The sequence below is a fragment of the Marmota monax genome, unplaced genomic scaffold, assembly GCF_021218885.2.
Source record: "Marmota monax isolate L192 unplaced genomic scaffold, Marmota_monax_Labrador192_F-V1.1 WCK01_AAM20220418_F8-fsc00037, whole genome shotgun sequence".
NCBI lineage: Eukaryota > Metazoa > Chordata > Mammalia > Rodentia > Sciuridae > Marmota > Marmota monax.
This window is the reverse complement of record NW_026693245.1, coordinates 8,763,859-8,787,599: the sequence shown is the minus strand read 5'-3', so window position 1 is coordinate 8,787,599 and position 23,741 is coordinate 8,763,859. Positions and strand designations below refer to the sequence as shown.

Genomic DNA, 23,741 nt, shown 5'->3' with positions numbered 1-23,741 from the left:
ACGAACTGATGAATGGGTGAACAAAACATGGTATATCCATACAATGAAATATTACTTAGCTATAAAAGGAATAAAGTACCAATTCTTCAACCTTGAAGGTAATATGCTAGGTGAAAAAAGCAGACACAGAGGACACATATTATGTAATTTAATTTATATGAAATGTCTGGAATAGGCAGTATACTTGTGGTTGCCAGGGTTTGAAGGGTGAGAAAATGGAGAGTGACTGCTATTGGATGTGTTTGTTTTATGGTGAAGAAAATGTTCCGAATTAGATAGTGGTGTTGTGAATGTAGTAAAAAACAAAGAAACAAAAACCCACTGAATTGGGACACTTTAAAAGGGTGAGTATTGTGCTGTTTAAAAAACAAAAAAAAAAACCTCATCCATTAAACACAGAACTATACTATAATGACTTTATTTTGATTTGCTATTGAGAGCTGATAGGTTTGAAAGTTGATAATTTAAAATCGAGCCAGAAATTCCACTTTATCTGATCAGACCAATAGGACAAGGAAATGAAAACCACATTTACTTAATAAAGTACATAGAATTTTATCATAAAAATGAAGTTTCTGCCATACCTGTGCTTTTTTTTCACAAAGTGTGTACACAGTTTCCAAATTTGGATCATTGTGAAGTGGATGAGAATACATCCGATGCTCAAAAGCCTCTACTTTCTGAATGACCTTTTTCAAACCTTGATCTTGAATGCCCATATCATCAATAGGATCTAATAAAGGAACACCATCAGGAAAACGCTTCTGAACTTCCTGAAACAAAATATAATATGTAAAATTCATTTTCTCTTAAAGACAATTAATAACAGTAAACTAAGTCAATACTTCCTTTTATCTTTTTTCTATATGCACATAGACATAAAAAAAGGATGCTACATATATTTTTTCTCAGTTAAACTGGAAGGCATTTTCCAATTGCAATGGTTTTTGAAACTCCTGTTTAATTGCTATGCTATGAGTTACTGATAAAGGGAAATATTATTATAAGTCTCTAATAAATCTAGTATCGCATAGGTCAATAGAATAGGATACGTAAGTTACAACTTACTGATCTAATAAGGCCATCATCAATATTAGATTGTTGTAAAATAATTCTGTATTTAACATCTCTTATGTGCAAATTGTTTTGAATTTTCCAGAATTTTCTTTGGAGTTGATTCCTAGACAGGGCACTACTGAATTAGAAAACAGAAACTTTTAAAGTGTCTGGAATCCTTTAAATACTAACTTTTTTATTACCTATTAAGTAAAGAACATATGAGTCTAGGGAAGGGGTAATTCACCACAGGCTGGTATCTCACTGAGATAAGTAAGTTCTGGATAGGTCTTAAAGGTCAGACAGAATCTGACTAGTCAGTGCCTACTTAGCATGTGCTGGGCCCTGGCCCCACCACCACAACAAAAACAATCATCATTAGCTAGGGTAAATATCTGTAGTCCTAGGCATGAGGATCATCTGAGCCCAAATGATCCCAGGAGTCTAAGAGTGACTGAGAGTGGCCGGGGCAACACAGCAAAACCACATCTCAAAACAAAAAAACAAACAAACAATCAAAAAAAAAATCAAACAACAACAAACAAAAAAACCACAAATGAAAATAAGGAGGAGCACCAATAAGAGTAGAAATGAACATATATAAAAGGTTCAAAGACATTGAACATTGATGTCCAGTCAATAATAAAAACTATTTTAAGAAATTGATTATGGTTTTTAAGTGCACATAGAAGTTTCCAGTTGTCTGCCCTACTCAAAGGGGGCTAGTGTTAATACAAAAATCACTATCTTATACATCAACTTGGGTAATTTTTATGTATTAAGAAACAGAGTACAGGCATGAAATTCAAGGACAAGAAAAATGTTAAAATTTTATTTCTAAAGTATAAAAATTAAATAGCAAAAGAGAACTCTGTAGTCATTAAAAGAAGGGTTCTTTTACCAGGATAATATTCCTGATTTTTCATCCACTGGTTTCCTAATATGTGGTTGCCGCAGTCTGGCTGGGCACAAAATAACCGAGCCACCACACAGCCTTGTAGATTCAAAACAGGAACTCCTTTATTCTCTGCACCCCCTTTATTTTCTTCTCCCAGGACACACCACACCAACCAGAAATCCATCCTCCGGAAAATCCCTCCTCCAGCACTTCCCCAACCAATGGGAATCCCCTCCAGAACTCCAAAGTAGCAGGCCAAGGCTGACAGCAGGGGTCTAATAACATAACCATCATCATCTCAATGGTTGGCTGGCATCACTTCTCAACCACTCTGTTCTGGCAAAAATGCCAAGCATCATTCCAACTGGCTATGGCTCTCAGCATGTGGGAACTAACATAAATGTCTACAAAGGGGCAAAATAAAACAAGAGCCTAACTTTTTTAAAAATAATGAGATAAAAATGAGATGAAGTAGGGACTGGGGATATAGCTTAGTTGGTAGAGTACTTGCCTTGCTTGCACAAGGCCCTGGGTTGAATCCCCAACACCAGGGGGTGGTGGGGGAGAGAGATGAAGTGAAGTTACTAACAAAGATAATGTCAAAGCTGAAATGTGTTTCTGTGGACAAAGCACAGTGATCTATAAGACAAAAGGACAAGAATGCAATTTGCCAAACAAAAATTCATTTCAATTTAAGTTTAAATTTAGCAGAAAAACTGACCTAATGCAGATGCACAAAGAAATCATGTTTTCAGAATGACTGCATTATTTATGTCAACTTAATAATGACTAACGTGTATTTCTCTTCATAACTAAACCACTGTTTTGAAAATATTAGAAAAAAAGATTTCAGCAGGACATTATACTTGATGAGCTTGTAAAATACATTTATCTATCATCAGCCTAGTTAGGAGAGTTTTAAACTCTTTGGGAACTTTTAAAGTCTTCCAGAACATTTTATTGGAACAATATCCACATATACATAAAAATTTTATAAAACTTTCTAAAGAATCATTTATTTCAGGAAATCCCCCTATGAACCATAGCTTAAAAATTCCTATGTTAACCCAAAAGCATTCCATTTATTTATTTTTGTTTTCTCAGATTCCTGTACAGATCCCTCAATGCTACTTAATTGTTTATTGACAAAACTTTGAAACCTTCCTTTTTCTAGGGGAAAATTAAATTATTTCACCCATTTATTAACTATATTAAAAAATGGTTAAAAGTCCTGGCACATGATTTTATACATAACACTTTTTTTACACAGTCTGAGCTTATAGTTATTTTCATTCCTAATGAACAAAGCAAATCATATTTAGTACAAAACAGTAATGCACTTTGCTGACAAATTCAAAGAAAGCACAAGTCTACATGTATATCTATCTGCTGTAGTCATTTTATGAAAATAATTGCCACTCCTGGTACTCTTTATAGCTTTTCTGAAAGGACTATATTTAAAAGCATTTCAGTTGCCTCTTTATGAATTCTATTTATATAAAATTTCTAGTTGTTATAAAACGAACATGCATACCTGTATTGATTTTAAAACACTTTGTCTATTGTCCACTGGCCGAAGGTCCTTAGGAATGTAAAGCCTGACACTGCTAATAGCAGACAGGAGATGCACCAAAACTGGAACAACCTATAAATAAAAACACAATTAATATTACACATTTTCAAAACCTGTCATTTCTTAAACCTGGATCCATCAAAGGCAGGCATATTTATGGTATGTCACAGGTATAAGTAGTAACAGCTCCCTACCCCTTTTATCTTAGTAGATTATAAGTAAAAAGTAAAACCTAGCCGAATGTGGTGGTGTACACCTATAATCACAGCTACCTGGGAGGCTAAAGCAGGTGGTTCTTGAGTTCAAACCCAGCCTCAGCAACTTAATGAGGCTGGAGGCAACTCAGTGAGTCCCTGTCTCTAATAAATATTAAAAATAGGGGGAGGGGAATGTGGCTCAGCAGTTAAGTGCTTACAAAAGTTAAGTTTAACTTACAAAACTTGGGAAGAAATTTCTCATTATTGAAACACTATTTCAACCATTATTGCCATAAGAATGAAATACACATCACAAATGGATTCAAACTGTAAAATCAGTCACAAGTGATAATGAAAAATATTCACAGCTCTCATAAAATGCAGCTTTGTGTGAAACTTAAATTTTTAATTTCTCTTTATCTTTATTACTATTACTATTACCTGGTCATAATTTAATAAAATAAATAAATAAAATCTCATTAATCATCCTCATGATTAGAGGCTCTAATTATGTATGCCAAAATACCTTAAACCTTCTAATTTAGAAATGATGACAGTATGCTCATTATAATCACATTTTAAAACTCCAGTGATAAAAAAATAATTCACAAAGTATTTGAAGCCTAAGAAAGTACAAACCTGCATCTCTCCTTTCTCATCAGGTTTAGCTGGTTTTGCAGCCTCAGTAGCTGAATTTTTCAAGCTCTCTTTGCTACAGCGCAGAAGTACTTCCACTACATATAAGGGATCCAGTTCACCAGAATTAGGCTAGGAAAAGAGGATAAAGAAAGTTCATTAATTCTTGAAAAATGGACCCCAAATTTTTAAGTTCCATGTATACAGGATCTGTTTTCTCAGCATTTAGCATTATGACTGTCACACACTGTGCAATAAATGCTTATTTCATAAAATGAAGGTTGTTTTAGCATTCTTCAACATGTGCCACTGGATGAGAAAACACAGCAACAACTTGGTACTTATGAATTCTAATTTAATAGTAAGATCACTGTGAAATAAAATGCAAAAATTGGAAAAATAAATTAAAATGATCAGTATCAGAAAATAAAAAAATATTATCCAAATCACCAAAATAATAAAATATCCATGTCACCCCAATTAAACAAGCAAAATAGATAAAGCAGATTTTACTATTCAGTGTACTAGCACTTCTATAATGTGATTTCATATCATTTTACAAAGTCTTTTTTTTTTTTCCTGGTACCAGATATTAAACTCAGGGGTGCTTAACCACTGAGCCACATTCCCAGCCCTTTTTAATATTTTATTTATAGACAGGGTCTTTCTGAGTAGCTCAGAGCCTTGCAAGCTGGCTATGAACTCATAATCCTCCTGCACCAGCCTCCTAGCTGCTGGGATTACTGGTGTGTGCCACCATGCCTGGCTTTTTGTTTTTTTATATCTCTAGATCTCAGGACTAATCACATCTTTTGTACTATGATACTTTGTTTGGTAATTTCAAACAGTAAGAGATCTTTTTTGTTACAGTAAAGAATTCCTCCTTGCCAGGCATGGTGGTGCATACCTGTAATCCCAATGGCTCAAAAGGCTGAGGCAGGAGGATTCTGAGTTCAAAGCTAGCCTCAGCAAAAGCGAGGTGCTAAGCAACTCAGTGAGACCCTGTCTCTAAATAAAATACAAAATAGGACTGAGGATGTGGCTCAGTGGTCAAGTGCCCCTGAGTTCAATCCCCCCCCCCAAAAGAATTACTCCTTACTCTTTAGTAAAATATTCAAATAATCTCTTTTGCATGAAATATATAAAAGGAAAATTACTTTGGTTGAAGGGGAACATGGCAAAGACTTGGCTTCTACCCAAGACATTACAAAATAAAAAATCTGTCAATAAATGAAAATGAATCTGTATCTACAAACTATTTTGGCAAAAAACTAACCAATATTTAACAAAAATAAAACATACTTGCAAATACAAACCATAAACACAATTAGAATTTTCAGATTTACAAAAAAAATTAAAAAAAAAAAAACCTAAAAAACATAAACTCCGGGGCTGGGATTGTGGCTTAGTGGCAGTGTGCTTGCCTAGCATGTGTGAGGCACTAAGTTCAATTCTCAGCACCACATATAAACAAATTAGTTATTGAATAAAAGCCCATCAATAACTAATACAAATAATAATTAAAAAATAAACTCCATTTTCCAATCCAAAAGGAAAACAAGCTAGTTTTTTCCCAGCATCAACTTTTTCAAAAGGAGATTATTTAAGAAGTTTCAACACATAACTCAGCTTGATTTAGACACGAACAAAAATGGATGTATTTATGATTTAGATAATTTGTCTGCAAAGATCATACAGCCTAGTAGTTTAGAAATCAATTTTATAAACAATGAGCTAAACAAAGTTATGACCAACTGTCAACTCTTCTTCAGAAGCCAAAGATTATAAAGCATCTCAGTGATTGTCATGTTCCCTTTTCAGAGGGTGAAATGAACCTTAGAGGTTTTCTAAGTAAGTTTTATTGTATAGTTTGAAGAATTAATTAACTCCAAAGTGTTAGGGAACATGATATCTGCATAAAAGAAAACTGTTAAGACTTAGGAGCAATCTTTAATGTTTCTAGATAATCTAGAACTGTTATAGACAAGTCTTCAGATTTTAATAAATTAAGTATTCTCCATCTATAGAACAATTACATAGATAACTGAAACATATCATACATGATCATCTGCCTTCATATAGCTACCACTTAAAACAACATTATGCAAATACCCTCAAGTGTTACTAAGGTTGAAGACACTTGAAAGCTTTCTTAATTATAACACTAAATAAAAATTTGCTACTGAAAATATTTCCTAAGATTATAAAATTTTTCTTACCTAACATGCTGTAAGATGGATCAACATCATCTTTCACATAATAAAAAACAGCTATTGTGTTGTTTAAGTTTTCCAATAATTGTCAGACCTTAAATTTTTTTAAAATTTTGTTCATATGTTCTATTTTAATCATAATTTAATTTACGTTTTCCTAACTTCTCTTCATTCTTTTTAAAATGTGACTAATTTCTTGCTATAAATTGAAATTACCATATTAAAATGTAATTTTGATAATTCTAAACCTGTAGAACATAAAAAAATGTGAAATGGTCAAAGTTAAATTTGTATTTCCTTAAATGACTCAAACTATTCAACAGTGTATATTTTTCTCCATTGATGTCAAAATCTATTGGCCACAAAAATATTTAGATTAGTGTTTTTGACCTAGATTCTAAAATTAATATACTTCACATTTTTAGTGAAAAGACAAATACAAGTGGCTCAATAGAAAAATTACTTACCAATTTAAACAGAAAAAAAATGAATGTATTCCACTCTAATCCTCTTTCTGCTTCTACCTAAAAGAACTCTCATTGAGTAGTATAACTTTTATACATGGATTAAGGATCAATGGAGGTAAATAATTTTTAAAAACTCTGGCTATAGTGTCTACACATAATTATATTAGTTAAAACTTTTCTTTCCCAAAAAATATAAAATCTTAGGGGTTGGGGTTGTGGCTCAGCAGTATAGCGCTTGCCTAGTGCATGCGCGTAGCACTGGGTTTGATCCTCATTATCACATAAAAGTAAAATAAAGGTTTTGTGTCCAACTAAAAAAAAATTTTTTTAAATATATAAAATCTTAGATTTACTAAAGTACTGGCTACAGTAATGTAAAAAGCTCTGCAAATTCACTTCCTAGCAAAATTGGAGAAAATTTGAAAAACCAACCATTTAATGTCCCTAGAAGTGTTCTTAGAGAATATATATGTCAAACAAGAAACAACCTATCAAGAAAATCTGCTAAGGAGCTGGGGTTATGGCTCAGTGGCAAAGCACTTGCCTAGCATGTGTGAGGCACTGAGTTCGATTCTCAGCACCACACATTAAAAATAAATAAATAAATAAAGGTCCATTGACAACTAAAAAATATTTTTTTAAAAAAGGAAGTCTGCTAAAATTCAGAGAGAACAACAGATCCCTACTCCCTTCTCTCACTCTTCCCATGCTTGAAGCAGAAACTCTAGACTGGTGAATCCAAAAATACAGGAGAGTTCCCTCTCCCCACAGTACTCAGGTGAATGCCATTTCTGATCCTGTTCCCAATTACTTGTTGCTGAGGCTAAGTTCTGGGCAAGAGAGGCTGAAGAGTAGGGATCTTTTCTTCAGCACCCCTTGGTCAGCCAAAGGTTCCATTCTTGGATGTGGTGCTGCTGAGAATTAAGGGTCTCAACAGCTTTTCCCTTGCCTTATAAGGTACTGGGTTTCATGTTGGGAGAAGCAAGCTGGGAAGACTTGAGGTTATTGCAACCATCCTCAACCCAGCCCTCAGCTCCTAAAAGCAACTTTGTTACTCATATCAAGTGAAACAATGCCCTCACTCCCAGCTTTAGATCTTTGGCTCTAGAGATTTTTTTCCAAGGAAGAACGGCAATCCCTCAAATAGGCAGCTATACTTTCCCAAAGAAATATTTGGAAAGTTCAAGCATAAGGGAACTAAAAAATGGTGGAAGTAGTAAGGAAAAGAACTCGTAGACCTATATATTTATGAGAGCTATAAGCTAAATTGTAAGCTTTCTACTTTGCAGAATAAACCTAGTTTCTTTCTTTCTCTTCCCCTTCTCTCCCTTCCCCTCCCCCCCCCCCCCCCGTCTCTCTAGGCTATGTTTCCCCTACTTACCCAGAAGCAACGTAAAACGTTTAATGATGGTGGTGTCTCTCTCTCTCTCTCTCTCTCTCTCTCAGTTATGTTCCCCCTACTCACCCAGAAGCAACGTAAAAGGTTTAATGATGGTGGTGTAAAAGAGGCAAGTGGGATACAAGAGACTTCACTCAAATAATTTAGATAGGCACAAAACAAATCAAGGGAGAACGATACCCAGACTTACAATACTATCTAAAATGTCCAATTTCCAATAAAATAGTGAAATGTACAAAGAAACAGGCAATTATTATCTATGACCCATGTACCAAGAATATATATAGGCATATAAGAAACTAGATGTTAGACTGACCGAATACTGATTAAAACAAAGACTTAAAAGAGTCATTATAATTATGTTTGATAAACTGTATGAGGGAACATAAAAGGTATAACAATGTGGTGTTGACTGGAAAATATCAATGAAGAGATAAATTATAAAAAAGATTCAGAAGGAAATTCTAGAATTTTAGAGTATAACTGAAATGAAAAAAAAACTTTTTTTCACTAGAGGGGCCCAATGATAGATCTGAACTGGCAGCAGAAATCATTAGCAAACTTAAAGACAGATGGATAGAGATTATTCAATTCAAAGAAAAGGGAATAATTAAAAAAATGAACTTAGTGTATGTCATAGAAATGTGGGACACCAATAAACTCAAAATTACACATATAAGGAGGGTTTGGAGAGAAAGGAAGAGAAAAAAATTTCTCAAAATAATGGTTGAAAACTGCCCAAACTGACAGGGGGAAAAATATTTAATCTCCATATAATTTTCTCTACTTTAGGATAAATGCAAAGAAGTACACAGCAGAGTTTTATACTTAGAAATTTACCACAGTAAAAATGAAGAAAGACAAACCATGAGGAGAAAATCTTGAAAGCAGCACAACACTTACAATACTCCAGCAAGATTAACAGAAACTTCTCAGCAGAAATAACGGAATACAGAAAGCAGTGGGTTGGCATATCAAAGGAAAAAACAAAAAAACACCCCGAATTATAAAACACAACTGTTAACTGAGAATTCTTCAGAAAAATTTCCAAAATTAAGGCCAAATAAAGACATTTCCAGATAAACAAAAACAGAGAATTTGTTGCTAGCAGACCTGCTTCAAAAGAAATACTAAAGAAAGTTCTTCAGTCTGAGAGCAAATGACACCAGACATTTATATGAATTCCCCCCGACACACACAAAGAGAGGTAATAATGAGTTTTCCTTTTAAGTTATTGAAGAAGCAATGTAAAAACAGTATGTATATACTGTTTTATTAAGCTATAATATATCAAAATGCAGTGTATTTAGCAGCACAAAAGAGGTGGTGGGAACAAAGCTCTTCTGGGATAAACCAGTAACTTCAGATGACTCAAATCCATAGGAACAAATACAGAAACCAAGAAATGATAAATGTTAGTATAACTACAGTTACAAAAATAATTTTTCTCTTTTCTCTTCTAAAAGCTTTAAGCTTCTTCAAAAGCCATTAAAACTACTGGGGGTTATAGCTCAGTGGTAAAGTAGGTGCTTCTTATGCACAAGGCCCTGTGTTGGATTTCCAACACCAAAAATACTGAAAAGCTGTAAATTATACTAAGGAAATAATTATAACAACGCATTGTTTGGATTAAAATATTTATAGATATGTGTTACAACAATACTATAAAAAGAGGAAAAATGGTAAAATTCTTGCCTAAAATACATGAGTCTCTGGGTCTGATCCCTATCACTGCAAAAAAAAAAAAAAAAGAAAAAAGAAAGAAACAGGAGGGAGGGAGGGGGAGGAGGAGGAGAATCTAAGCCGGTAAAGAGATGGGAAAATGAGGTAGAGATAAATAGAAATCATGTTTCTATATCTCACTGGAAATAACTTGGTACAAACCTAAGGCCTATTGATGTAATTTACAATGTATATGGAAAAACCTAGCAATCACTAGGAAATATATTGTGAAAAGAAATTAGACTGCTACAATGCAAAATATTCATTTAATGCAAAAAAGGAAAAATAGAAGAAATAAGACATGAGACTCAGAAAATAAAACACAAAATGACAGATATAAACTCAACTATTCCTTTTTAAATGTGAATGGGTTAAACAACCCCCCAAAATAGACTTTTAGGTTTGATAAAAACACAAGATCACACTATATTCTGTATATAGGAGCAGAGAACACATCAAATTTACTGATATGAAAACGACAGAAAATAAAAGAGAGGAAAAGATATATCATGCAAAAGTTAACCGTTCAAATGTCTATACTATATCAAACATGAACAACACCCTAAACTAACTAGACTTAAGAGACATTTCTATAATATCCCACCCCACATAGCAGAATATCCATTCTACTCAACTACACACAGAAAACCTGAAGGACAGAACATTATGTTGGACCATTAAACGAACCTGTATCCATTCAAAATGAATGAAACAATGCCAAGTATGTTCTTGAAAAAATGGAAAGAAATTTAAAAAAAAATTTGGAGAATTCACTAATATATGGAAATTTACACACTCCTAACTAATCAAGATGTCAAAGAATATATTAAGAGGGAAATTAGAAAATACCTAGAGATAAACTGAAAACCTTTGCTCAAAGAGAGGACTGAAATTATTAGAATCAGAAGTGAAAGTGGAGATATTATGAACAACCATACAGAAATAAAATGGATTATAAAGCAATATTTTAATTGTATATGAATAAATTACATAATCAAGATGAAAAAGACTAAATTCCTAACAAGATACAAACTTCTGAATGTTACTGAATAATGTTACAGATAATCTGAATATGTCATATCCAGGAAACATATACCCACAAAGAACTAGTCTAGGGCTAGGTGGCTTCACTGCCAAATTCAATTAAATATTTAAAGATTAAATATCAATTCTTCAAAAATTCTTCTAAAACATTTATAGAAGGAGAGAAACACTTCCTAAACTCATTTAATGACGTTGACATTACCTCATTGATAAGACAGACACCACAAGAAAGCTTCAGACCAGTATCTCATTTTTCTTTTCCTTTTTCGTGGAGCTGGTGATTGAACCCAGGGCTTAACATATGTTAGTTAAGCACTGTACTACTAAGTTACACCCTCAGCCCAAGGCCCGTATCTCTTAGGAGCAATTCTCAAAAACAAACTTGCAAACTGGACCCTGCAATATACAAAATAAATAACATGCACAACAAAGCGGGATTTATTACAGGAATCCAAAGTGGGTTTAACACCTGAAAATCAATTAAAGTAATATGTCACATCAGAATAGAAAACAGAATAAAAAAATCCACATGATCATCTTAATAGGCACATAAGCTATAATGGACAAAATTCAACACTCTTTCGTGATAACAACACCCAACAAGCCAGAAAATAAGGGAACTTGCTGAATTTGATGAAAGGCCCCTACAAAAAAAAACAAGAGCAACATCACATTTAACATTTTCCCCCTAACATTAGGATATCACTTCTACTAACATTTTGCTAAAATGTCTAATTAGGGGAATTAGGCAAGAAGATGTAATAAAAGGCATCCAGATTAAAAAGGCATCCAGATTGAAAAGGAAGAAGTGAATCATGTAGGCAACATGATTCAATATATAGGAAATCCTAAATATTCCACTAAAATTAGAATAAATAAGTCCTGCAGGATATAAGATCAATATATAAAATACAACTGGGTTTCTATATGAAGAAGTTTCTATACACCTTTAATGAAGAAGGTAATTTCATTTATAGTAGCATCAAAAGATTACAATATTTAGGAATAAATTAAGGAAAATAAGTATAAAACCTATACTTGGGAAATAAAATATTGCTGAAAGAAACTTAAGACCGGGCTGGGGCTGTAGCTCAGTGGTAGAGCGCTTGCCTAGCATGTGTGAGGCACCAGGTTCGATTCTCAGCACCACATATAAATAAATAAAGGTCCATCAACAATTAATAAAATATTTAAAAAAAAGAAACTTAAGACCTAAATAAACAGAAAAATATGCTGTGTTCATGAATTAGAAGGTTTAATATTTTTAAGATGGCAATAAAACAATTCTGAAAGAGTAGAAAAAGTGCTGGCTTGAGAACTGGACATCCAGATCAATGGGAAAGAATTGCATGTCCAAAAATAAACCCATGAGTCTACCATAAACAGAGTTTTGTTAAGGGTGCCAAAATGATTCAAATGAGGAAGAACTTTCACCTATGGTGCTAGGAGAAGAATAAATTTGCACCCTTATCACACAACATACATAAAAATTAATTCAAAAAGGATCAAAGACCTAAATGTTAGAGTTAAAACTATAAAATACTTAGAAGAAAATGGGTAAATCTTCAAGACCTTGATATTGGTAGTGGTCTCGATAACACCAAAAACATTAGCAACAAAAGAAAAGAAGTGAAACTAGATTCCATTAAATTAAAAACTTTTATACTGTAAAGAGCTCTATCAAGACAGTGAAGACAACCCACAAAACAGACAATGTTTGGAACTATGCACCTGTGGGTGGCTTCTTCTGCTGTTACCTCTGCCACCATAAACTCAGTGGGGCTCTCAGTCCCAGGGCAGAAGCCAGATTGTTTCCCTTGCAGGAACAGGGTAAAGGACTGGTGGGCAATGTGGGGGCACCACCAGCCCTGCCTTATACCCCCAACCCTTCCAGCAACACCATGGAGCAGCTCAAGAGTGAGGACCTGTTTGACAGCTTCTGCTGGGACAGCCTGGCAATCATAGACAGGATTTCTTCTCAGGGGGTAGATTCAAAACTAAACTAGATATTCAGACCACAATCTAAAAAGCAATTCCTGAGTTTCTGATGACCCAAAAAAAAAAATCAGCTATGCTGGAACCCTCTCCTTAGAGTGAAAGCCAGGACCCTCCAGCCCCATCCCAGGACGTGTCCAAAGAATATTCCTGACATCTTTTGAAAACTCCACTGAATTAATGGCAAGGAAGTAGATCCCTGTTCTATAAGAGCATAATTTCAATTGGCAGGGAAGGGCCAGTGAATTCAAAATTTTTATCTTGACTGTGGAGCAATGTCCAAGGACCATAGAACAGGGAACAAGACTGATAGTGGAAAAGTTGTCCCTGTGTGCCCCTTGCATTGGACTGCCACTTGATCAGCATGACCAAGGGTATGATACCCAATACACACTACAGAGTATAAACACTACAGTCACTAGGGTGGGCCTGAAATAACATTTTATTTCAACATGGACACTACACATAAATTTCAGGGTTTGTGCTCCAGAATAAACAGAAGCTGCAATAAAAGAAAAACCAATTCCAAAGGTGACTGAAAGAATAAGAATAGTAAATGTAAGCAGGGATTAGGTATTTGACAGTGCTTATCCAATACTGTTTCTCAAAGTTAGAAACTAGAACATACAAGTCATTAATATCAGATAAGCTAAAAGTTGGTTGTGACCCTCTTGTACATAATTCTTTTAACCACTGTCCTTCCCCTTTTCAGAGGTGACAAAACATGGAAGCCTGGAGTGAAAGCAAAAGCTAAGACATTAAGCATAGGAAAAACATTTGTGGGTTCCATGTATAGGGCTTCATTCTGTCCTCCAAAGATTAGTGACTCTTGGATGAGTTTGTTGTGTTCTCAGTACATGTTTTAGAAAAGTGAGCAATCAATAAAGTTTTTAAAATAAAATTACTTGATACTCTAACAAAAAAAGAAATCATGCACCTGATAAGATTATAAATAGTCTATACATAAAGAACTCATATAACTCAATAAAATGGCACATAACTCTAACTTGAAAACAGAAAAAGGATCCGAAGCATTTTTTCTCCAAAGTATAAACAAATGACGAATAAGAAGCTGAAAATTTCCCGGACATCATTAGTTATCAGGAAAATATAAAATCAAAACCATAATGAAATACCATTACATACCAAACAGAATTTAAAAAGTCACATAGTAAGTGTAGTAAGACTGCTGAGAAATCTAAACCATCATACACTGCTGATGAGAATGTAAAATGGTACAGCTACTTTAGAAAACAATCTGGCAGTTCCTCAACCACTTACCCCATACAGTTTCCAAAGAACCCAGTAATTCCACTCCTAGGTATATACACAAGAGAAATTAAAACCTATGTTCACTAAAAACCTGTAAACAAATGTTTACATGAGTATTATTCATAACAGCTAAGAGGTATAAACAACCTAAATGTCAGTGGACGGATAAATGGATAAAAAAATAAGGTATATCCTTATATACTGGAATATTATCTAGCCATAAAACAGAATGAAATACTGATAAGCCTTGAAACCATTATACTGTCAAAAAGGCTTATCACAAGGCTACATATTACATAAAATTTATTTCATGATACTTCCAGAATAGACAAATCTATGCAGATAGAAAACAGACAAACAATTGTATGGGGCTGAGGAAAAGTGAGGGATAAAAAAGTTTCCTTCCGATGTGATGAAATGCTTTAAAATTAACTATGAAGTATAAAATTTAAATTATTCAAAACATTAATTCCTTAAGGTAAGAGTTTATTACTTCTCCTCTTAGGGTAAATTTATATTTAGATAATCTTCATGAGTCTTAAAAAACATTTCAATAACAACAATATATATGAAATTTTACTCAAAGGAAATTGGTTTACCTTAACATTTGACTTTTTTGAGAAATTCACCACTACACCCCAGCCAAAATCATCTCCTTCATTCTTTACCTGAAAGACAGCAAAAAATAATAATGTTTACATCCAAAAAAGACAATTGTAGCCTTCCAGGTCTTATATTATAGGCTAATAAAACTTGAATTTCCTAATATTTGTTAAAAATCACTGCTAAATTTCAGGAACAAGACATTAATACTACAGGGGGGAAAAAAGTCAATGGCAAATTTCATAGACCCTAGAATAGCAATAACAGGAAATGTCTCAGTTGGCAAACAAATGCTAAAAATGTCAGTGTATTTCAAGTCTTTTTATATCTAATAAATTTTTCTAGTAATTAAAATGGCCTCATTTTAAAGATATTTCATAACTGAAAATAATTTATATTCAACCCCAAGACTTTTTCAAATTATATTCCCCACAATGAAAACTGGTGGTGATTAAAAGGCCTTCACCTAGAAAGATGGTGGAATCAGACGGACATTATTACCCTAGAGACACATGTGACTGCACATATGGTCATATATGTCTCATACACTGCTACATTGTGTACACAGAAATGTAAAGTTGTGCTGCAATTGTGGATGATGAATCAAAATGCATTCTGCTGTCATATATACCTAATTAAAATAAATAAAGTTTTAAAAAAGGCCTTTACCTGAGCAATGTGAAATAGTTAAATAATATAATAGAGAAACCATTGTAGCAAGAAGCATTTTATCAAGATAAAGAAAATATTACAGTATCCAGAATATTTTTAAATATTCAAATATTTTATGAAGGAACAAAGACATACCTTTACCAAACGGCCTGGCTGTAGAAATGGTAAGCAGTATTTTGGTTTATGAATATAATCTTCAATTTCTTTACCCAGTTTGGCAAGTTGCTGTCTAATCTTATAATAGATTACTACACTTTCTTCATTGGGAATTACTATTTTATTATACTGTTGTTCTGAGTTCTTTACCTCTGTAAATAAAACATATACATGATATAAAAAATTATATACCTTACATAAATTATAACCAAGAAATTTATTTTCCCACTATAACTACATTTGGAAAAGTTAGTTTGCATAGATTATATGTTTTAAGAAAAAGATCTTCAGAGAAGACTGTAGGGCATGATGTCTCGTTTTTCCCCCTTCTGTTAAGATTTACCTTCTTTGTCTCCAACTTATCTCTTAGTTAATCAAATTATACTGGATTCTACTTGCTGCCCTAATCTTGCTTCTAGTGCTGACCGCCTTTCTTTACTCATTTCATTATACCTCCAACCCACTGTTAACAAACTATTTTTATTGTGGCATAATACACATAAAATTGTACCATTAGTAATATTCAGTACATTCACAATGTACCCCCTACCACTATTATCTAGTTCCAGAACTTTTTCACTACCTCCAAAGGAAATTCCATATCCTTTAGGCAAATACTCCTTATTCCTGCTTCTGCCAATCTTTCTCTCTATACTTTCTGTCTCTCTATGCATTTGCCTATTCTACATATTTCATATAGATGGAATCATACAATATGTGGCCTTTGGTGTCTGGCTTCCTTTACTTAGCATATTGTTTTCAGGATGTAGTTTGTATCTGTATTTCATGACTTATGTTTGAATAATATTCTACTATATGAATATACTACATTTGTTTACACATTTACCAGCTGATGAACATTTGGATTGTTTCCACATATTAGCTACTGTTCATGGTACTGCTATGACCATTCATATGAGACCAAGTTTTATATGAACACATTTTCAATTCTTTTGAATATATATTCAGGTGTGGAGTTGCTGGGTCACAAAGTAATTCTGTATTTAATCTGTTGAGGATGGCTGCCAAACTACTGTCCACAGTAACTATAGCATTAAGAAAATGGTATAGTTACTTAAAAAAAAAAAAAACAAAAAAAAAAACTCACCTCAGTGACTGAAGTGGTTTTGATTTACATTTCCTTTATGACTAATGTGTTTCTTGGCCATTTCTACATAAGTTAGAAAAATGTCTAACTGAATTGCCTTTTGTTGCTGAGTTGTAACAGTGCTTGATATATTTTGGATACTAGACAGATTATCCAGATGGATAACTTGCAAATATTTTCTCCCATTTTCTTTTTTTCTCTTGGCAGTACTGGGGATTGAACTCAGGGTCTCACACATGCTAATTTTAATACTATTATCAACCATTTCACAAACTGTTCTCTCAAATAGCTAGTCTTTTGTATTCCCTTGAGTATAAAGCATTACCTTGGTTATTTTTAAATGACTGGATCTTTTTTATTGGGAGGGGGGGTGCAATACTGGGGTACTGAATTCAGTGGCACTCTATTAAACTATATCCCTAGCAATTTTATTATTTATTTTTAAGGCAGGGTCTTGCTAAGTTGCTCAGGCTGGCCTGGAATTTGTGATCTTCCTGCCTCAGCCTTCTCAATAGCTGCAATTACAGGGATGCACCAGCACACCCAGCTCTGGTTACTTTTAAATGAACTGCATCACTGCTTACAGGGATTGTATTTAATTCATTAAAGGCTAGAACGCTGTCCATAACAATACATAATATGGCAGTAAATTATCAGAAAAAGAAAAAAACTAAAAACCTACAAAAAGATACATAACAGAAGTCATTAAGAAGTTATATGAAAATAAAAACTGCACAATGAAATGATAATCCAGCTCTTCCACCTAAATTTACGAAGTAACACTATGAAGTACTCATTGGAACACAGCATTAACAGAAAGAGTTTAAGGAGATAATAAATTATCTGCTTGCATGCTTCCCTATTATCTACCTTCCTCTACTCCAAATCACTTCTATATTAGATCATTTAACTAATGAGATAAAATATTTAAAGATATTTTTAAAACTCACATTATTTTGTATCTAAGACTTACTACAGTTTTATACCACCCCAGAAAGTCAGTAAGTATAGGCAAGCCCTGATTTTTCTCCAAATTGAAAGAATTCAATTTCTCTAATCTCTTCTCAAAAGCTAAAGAAAGAACAAAAAAGTTGTGCTCTCTTATCCATGAGGTATACGTTACAAGAACCCCAGTAGATGCCTGAAACCATGGATAGTACCAAATCCCATGTTTTAACTTAAACATACAAACCAATGATAAAGTTTAATATATGAATCAAACACAGTACAAGATTAAGAATAATAATAAAATAAACAATATACTATAATAAAAGCCATGTGAATGTGGACTCTATCTCAAAATACCTTACTGTACTACATTCTTCTTTTTGTGATAATGTAAGATGATACTGAAAGGAAGTAATTTATGACCTTCTTCTTTTTAGCATGTCTGAACTTACAGCATCACTACCTTTGTGCTATTTCTTCAACGCTCTGTGATACAATAATAATAGATATGATAATTCAGACAGCTATGAAGTGACTAATAAGTGGACAGTATATACAGCAACGATGATAGGATGATTCTTGTCCCAGGGCGGACAGAGTAAGATGGTACAAGATTTCATGATGGCACTCAGAATGGAGTGCAATTTAAAACTTATGAATTATTTTATTTCTGGACCATTTAGTATTTTCACCTACAGTTGATCATGGGTGGCTGAATAAGCAATGTTCAACTGTGGATGGTGGTAGGAGTGGGTGGGTAGGGCAACTATATATCTCCTATCACATTCAGAGAGTAAAAGTACATCAGCATAAGAAGCTGGTTTCAATGAAGGGTAAAAAGTAGAAGATCCTATGAGTACTTGACACCAGTATTTTAGGAAGTAACATTTAAAACACACCTATAAACTCTTAAGACAGTTTGCAACCAAATACGTAGAAGAGACCTGTGAATGACAGAGAAACAAACTGCCACTCCCAATACTATGCAAAATTTTCAACAGATTCAAGTGTAAATTGCTTTACTGATCAAGAGTAATACTCTCAGTAATTACAACAAGCACTTACTAAGCATGTAACATTATTTCATTTAATTCTCATGAGATGCATTATCCCAATATCACAGAACAAATAATTAAGGCTCAGGTAGAACTGAATCAAACCCATGTCTAATTCCACAACTCTACTATTAGCCATGGTATAATCAATTAATGAAGCTAAACAAAAGGATTAAATTAGGTTTGCATTTTTTAGTCAATAAAATAACAGTGAAATCCTAGTTTTACTATAATTCAGTAAACCAAATTATAAGTATCTCTTGTATGAAAAGATGTATAACAATAAATAAAGCACTGTATTACTAAATAAAGATTTATTCCGTATCTTTAAAAATAATAGTCTACATTTCAGGTTTCAAAGTATTAGAAAAATGGCATCATTTCTTTAAAAACATATGTAGGGACTGAGCATACTGCAAGAAGATATGCACGTATACAAGCAACACTAGGAAGGGTAAACATCAGGAATTACATCAAAATGAAACAAAACAAAAGCTGAGGTCTGAGAAAATAGAGGATAGGGAATGGAGAAATAGGGGTTATATTTTAAGTTTACAGAATAAGTAACAGAGTCTTGGTCAAAGTCATAATGAACAATGTGAACTCAGAGTCATAGAAGGGCTTTAAATAAATAAGAAAATATTTGTGAAGTTTTCCCTCTACATCCCAATGTACTTATGGTATTTTCTATGGAAATGCAAAATAAGTATAAAAATAGACTGTTGGACTACATAAAGGGCGGGGGGAAGCAAATATAAGTATACCAACACGCATCTCTGTTTCTCTTGGTTATTCAGTTTATAAACCAGTCTAACCACTGGGTACATATAAATGTAATTATCCTACTTTGCATAACTTAGTGCTGCCTAGTAAGACTTTAATTCTTTTAAACTATCGTAACCATATACCTGTTTCAATGAAAATATCTGAAATTTCTATGATATGAGCTAAAATTCATGAATTTCCTTCTCTCATGCTAATCTGATTTCAAACCCAAATCCAAAGTGTACTTAAATTTGATTCAAACTCAAATCCAAAGTATACTTAAATCTTCTTGATCTTATTTTATTATTACATAATTCTTGGTGGGAGGAGACTTATAGCTCCCTTAAAAACACAGTTCTCTAGGGCTGGGATTGTGGCTCAGCGGTAGTGTCCTTGCCTGACATGTATGAGGCACTGGGTTCGATTCTCAGCATCATGTATAAATAATGAATAAAATAAAGGTCTATCAACAACTAAAAAAAACATATAAAAAGAAAATACAGTTCTCTAAAACTAAAAATATACTTTCTCTTTGCTATCAACAAATGGCATTATATATTTTTATAAGAAAATAATAAAAACATCTGAAATTATATATTTGCCATTGATTTTATAGATGTGCTTTAAAAATTCAACAACTTTCTGAAAATTTAAAGGTGAGTCTTAAAACCACCTAGCTCAAGTTTTTTATTCTTTTGTCATCCTTATTTTATTTCAGTTAAGGGAGTTACTAGAGATACTCTTGTCCTCTTCTTAAAAAGATTGGTTGGTAGCAGGAGTCCAAGATTCTAATCTTGATTCTGCCATAAATCAAATGTATAACTTAAGACACTGACTTAATTTCTCTAGCTCTAACCCACACCCATTTTTAAATCTGTAAAATGATGCCAAAGCTCCTTCAGGTTATATGTTGAAAAGATTTTATCTAACACCAGAGGTATTAAGGGGAAATAGTTATGGTTATCATCTAGGCAAAGGTTAAAAACAATGAGAGAAAATTTTTGTTTTTAAAATATGAACTGCTTCACGAATTTGCATGTCATCCTTGCCCAGGGGTCATGTTTATCTTCTCTGTATCGTTCCAATTTTTGTATATGTGCTGTTGAAGCAAGCCACCAAGATAGACTTTAACTTTCTTGGATCTCCTAAGCCTTTTCCATTCCTCTAGGGCACATTATACTTCATTTAATTTGGCGACAATAAAAATGAGTGGGTGAGGCATGTGAGGCGCTAGGTTCAACCCTCAGCATCAGATGAAAAAAACCAAATAAAATAAAGGCATGCTGTCCATCTACGACAACAACAAATTAATAAAAAAAAAAAAAAAAAAAAGAGTGGGTGAGTGGGTCTCTACTTACACGTAGTAAGTTAAAACCACATTGTAAGTCATGTTGTAAGTCCCCACTTTAAAAAAAAACAGATTAGAACTGACCTACATACTAGAGACAGAAAGAAATCTCATTGTTAAATAAATAATGGTATATTCACAAAATAAAATATTATGCACTTATTTTAAAAATCACATTTTTCTTTTGGGGGAATGGGGTACTGGGCATTGAATTCAGGGACACTCAACCACTGAGCTACATCCCTAGCCCTATTTTGTATTTTATTTAGAGACAGGGCCTCACTGAGTTGCTTAGTACCTTGCTTTTGCTGAGGCTGGCTTTGAACTTGTGATCTTCCTGCCTCAGCCTCCTGAGCTGCTGGGATTACAGGTGTGCACCACCACACCCAACAACAACAAAAAATCACATTTTTTCAAAGGAACTTAAACTTCAATTTTATTTTTTTATGACTTTTTAAAATATTTATTCTTAAGTTTTAGGTGGACACAATATCTTTATTTTGTGGTGCTGAGAATAGAACCCAGTGCCTCGTGCATGCTAGGTGAGCTCTCTACCATTGAGCCACAACCCCAGTCCCCCGAACTTCAATTTTAAAAAGCTACAATTAACAAGCTAGTAAATGTAAAACATTTAATACAGGCTAGGCATAGGGTAAATATTTAACATATGATATAAACAATAAGCAATGATATAAATTACAAGCACAATAGTAACTATTATGAAAAAAGCTCAACTGTATTTACCTTATAAAAAAAGAAAAGCACAAGCATGAGAAAGGATGGAAGAAATACAAACTGTTAACAGTAGTTGTACAGCCACCTGTGTGAGATTATAAATGGTTTTGGCTTTTCTGTTTACTGCACTTTTCTTTTTTTGCAATAACTGTGAACTATTTTTATAATATTTATGTAAACCAGTAACTTAAACTTTTGCCTTTATTTACTTTTAAATCAGCACTATATGATGACCTGCCACACTACCCTTTATAAAGATCAATGAACAATTTGAATGTAGTTACCATAGAAAATTTAGTTTTGGACTTTAAAAATCATTATCTTAATATCAGGAATTAGAAGTTCTAAAGGCAGTGAAATGAATCCACATTAAAGCATTATATTTCAATAATCATTCATAAGCTTATGCTGTGACACTCTCATAATGAGAAGTAGTAAAAGGTTAAGACTAATATATACATGTTTCTTACAAACCAAATTTTAATATGCCAAGCTTTTGGTTGTACTATTATTCCAGAACATGAATAATGTGATACATATATCTGTATCTAAACCAATAAATTGTACTATGGTGGAACCAACTAGAAAAAACTGTATTGCCAAATGTTCCTCTCTATAAAAAGACCAGAATTTAGTTCTGCAGTCTTTTTTATATAGAGACCAAGCTTTGCCTTACTAGAGAAAAAAAAAAAAAAGTGGCCAAATGCAGTCAGCAATGCAGTCATTTTGTTATTACAGTAATTTTATACTTACTTTCTCTGTTACAGTCATTTTATACTTACTTTCTACTACTCCTGGAATTGCTCTATAATGCTGAAACTGGTAGAAGGATTTTTCCAACATATACTCAGGATTAATTTCTTCTACACGTAGTAAGTTTAAAACCATGTTGTAAGTCAAATGAAAAGCACTATTTAGAGGATCAGCTGAGCCCTAAGGGAGAATAACATATCAATGTCATAAGTTTTTAAATAAATTCTTATAAGCATTTTAATGTTATAATGCTTAATCATTTAATCTATGTTATGTGATACTACAGAACTATACTAGTTCTTTCCCTTAGATGACTAATGTAAAGTGATAAAATAGTTGATGTTTGGGAAAGTGAAGGGGGAAAAAAGAAATCACTAGGACAATAGTAATTAAAACACTATGCCAAATGTGTTTAGTTTTCTGCTTTGCAAGCACATGGTAGGATCATGCTTTTCTGGCCCCCTAATAAATTGAGAGGAAAGTGACATGTCACTTCCTGGGTGCTTATTTACTTGCTGGTGTGAAAAGCTATCATTTCCCCTCTGGCACAGTGACTAATAATGTACCAGATTATTGTGGTATCATCAGATCTAACAATGATAAGTACAATCTCCTCTACCAACCAGCAATGAATACATAGCAGGTAAGAGAAACAAGTCTTAAGTTCCTAAATTTACATCTGTTAGTGAAGCATGAGTTAATGTATATTGACACAGCACACTAAAATTATATTGGTATGATACTCAGATAAAAATGCATTTTCAAATTTTTATTTATTTATTTTTGATGGTGCTGGAGAACTTAGGGCTTTCCATGTGTGAAGCAAGTGCTCTAACCACTTACCTCCGTCCCCAGTCCAATAAAAGTATCCTGAAATTCCTGTGACAAACTGCTAAATTTAAAGACCATTCTTTATGTATATTTCAATAATTCCTTTTTGTCCTCCTAATTGTGGCTGTTACCAAAGAAGGGCGAGACTAAGGAATAGATAGTATATTTCATTGTAAGATACAATAAATTTTATTGTGGAATTTTAAAATAGTGTGACCTTAACTTACAATAAGGTTTATATCCAAAATATTACCTTTACATCTAAACTTTTTTTTTTTAGCAATGTTTTCTTCGG

At 33.3% G+C, this 23,741-nt stretch overlaps 1 protein-coding gene and 1 non-coding gene across 3 annotated transcripts in view; both read right to left on the bottom strand.

Annotated features, from left to right (window-relative positions):
• Positions 1-23,741, bottom strand: part of Mtrex (Mtr4 exosome RNA helicase) — a 93,916-nt gene that overhangs the window by 27,293 nt on the left and 42,882 nt on the right. For both annotated transcript variants that reach the window (XM_046456291.2, XM_058583120.1), the window contains 6 exons: positions 22,645-22,795; positions 15,883-16,055; positions 15,072-15,140; positions 4,364-4,492; positions 3,489-3,599; positions 585-773 (listed from right to left, as the gene is read on the bottom strand). In XM_046456291.2, coding sequence (XP_046312247.1) covers positions 585-773; positions 3,489-3,599; positions 4,364-4,492; positions 15,072-15,140; positions 15,883-16,055; positions 22,645-22,795 — 822 coding nt within the window. The remainder of the gene's footprint in view (positions 1-584; positions 774-3,488; positions 3,600-4,363; positions 4,493-15,071; positions 15,141-15,882; positions 16,056-22,644; positions 22,796-23,741) is intronic.
• LOC124100784 (U6 spliceosomal RNA) lies at positions 20,788-20,890 on the bottom strand. Its single transcript, XR_006854412.1, has one exon. It is a non-coding gene; the product is annotated as a U6 spliceosomal RNA (small nuclear RNA).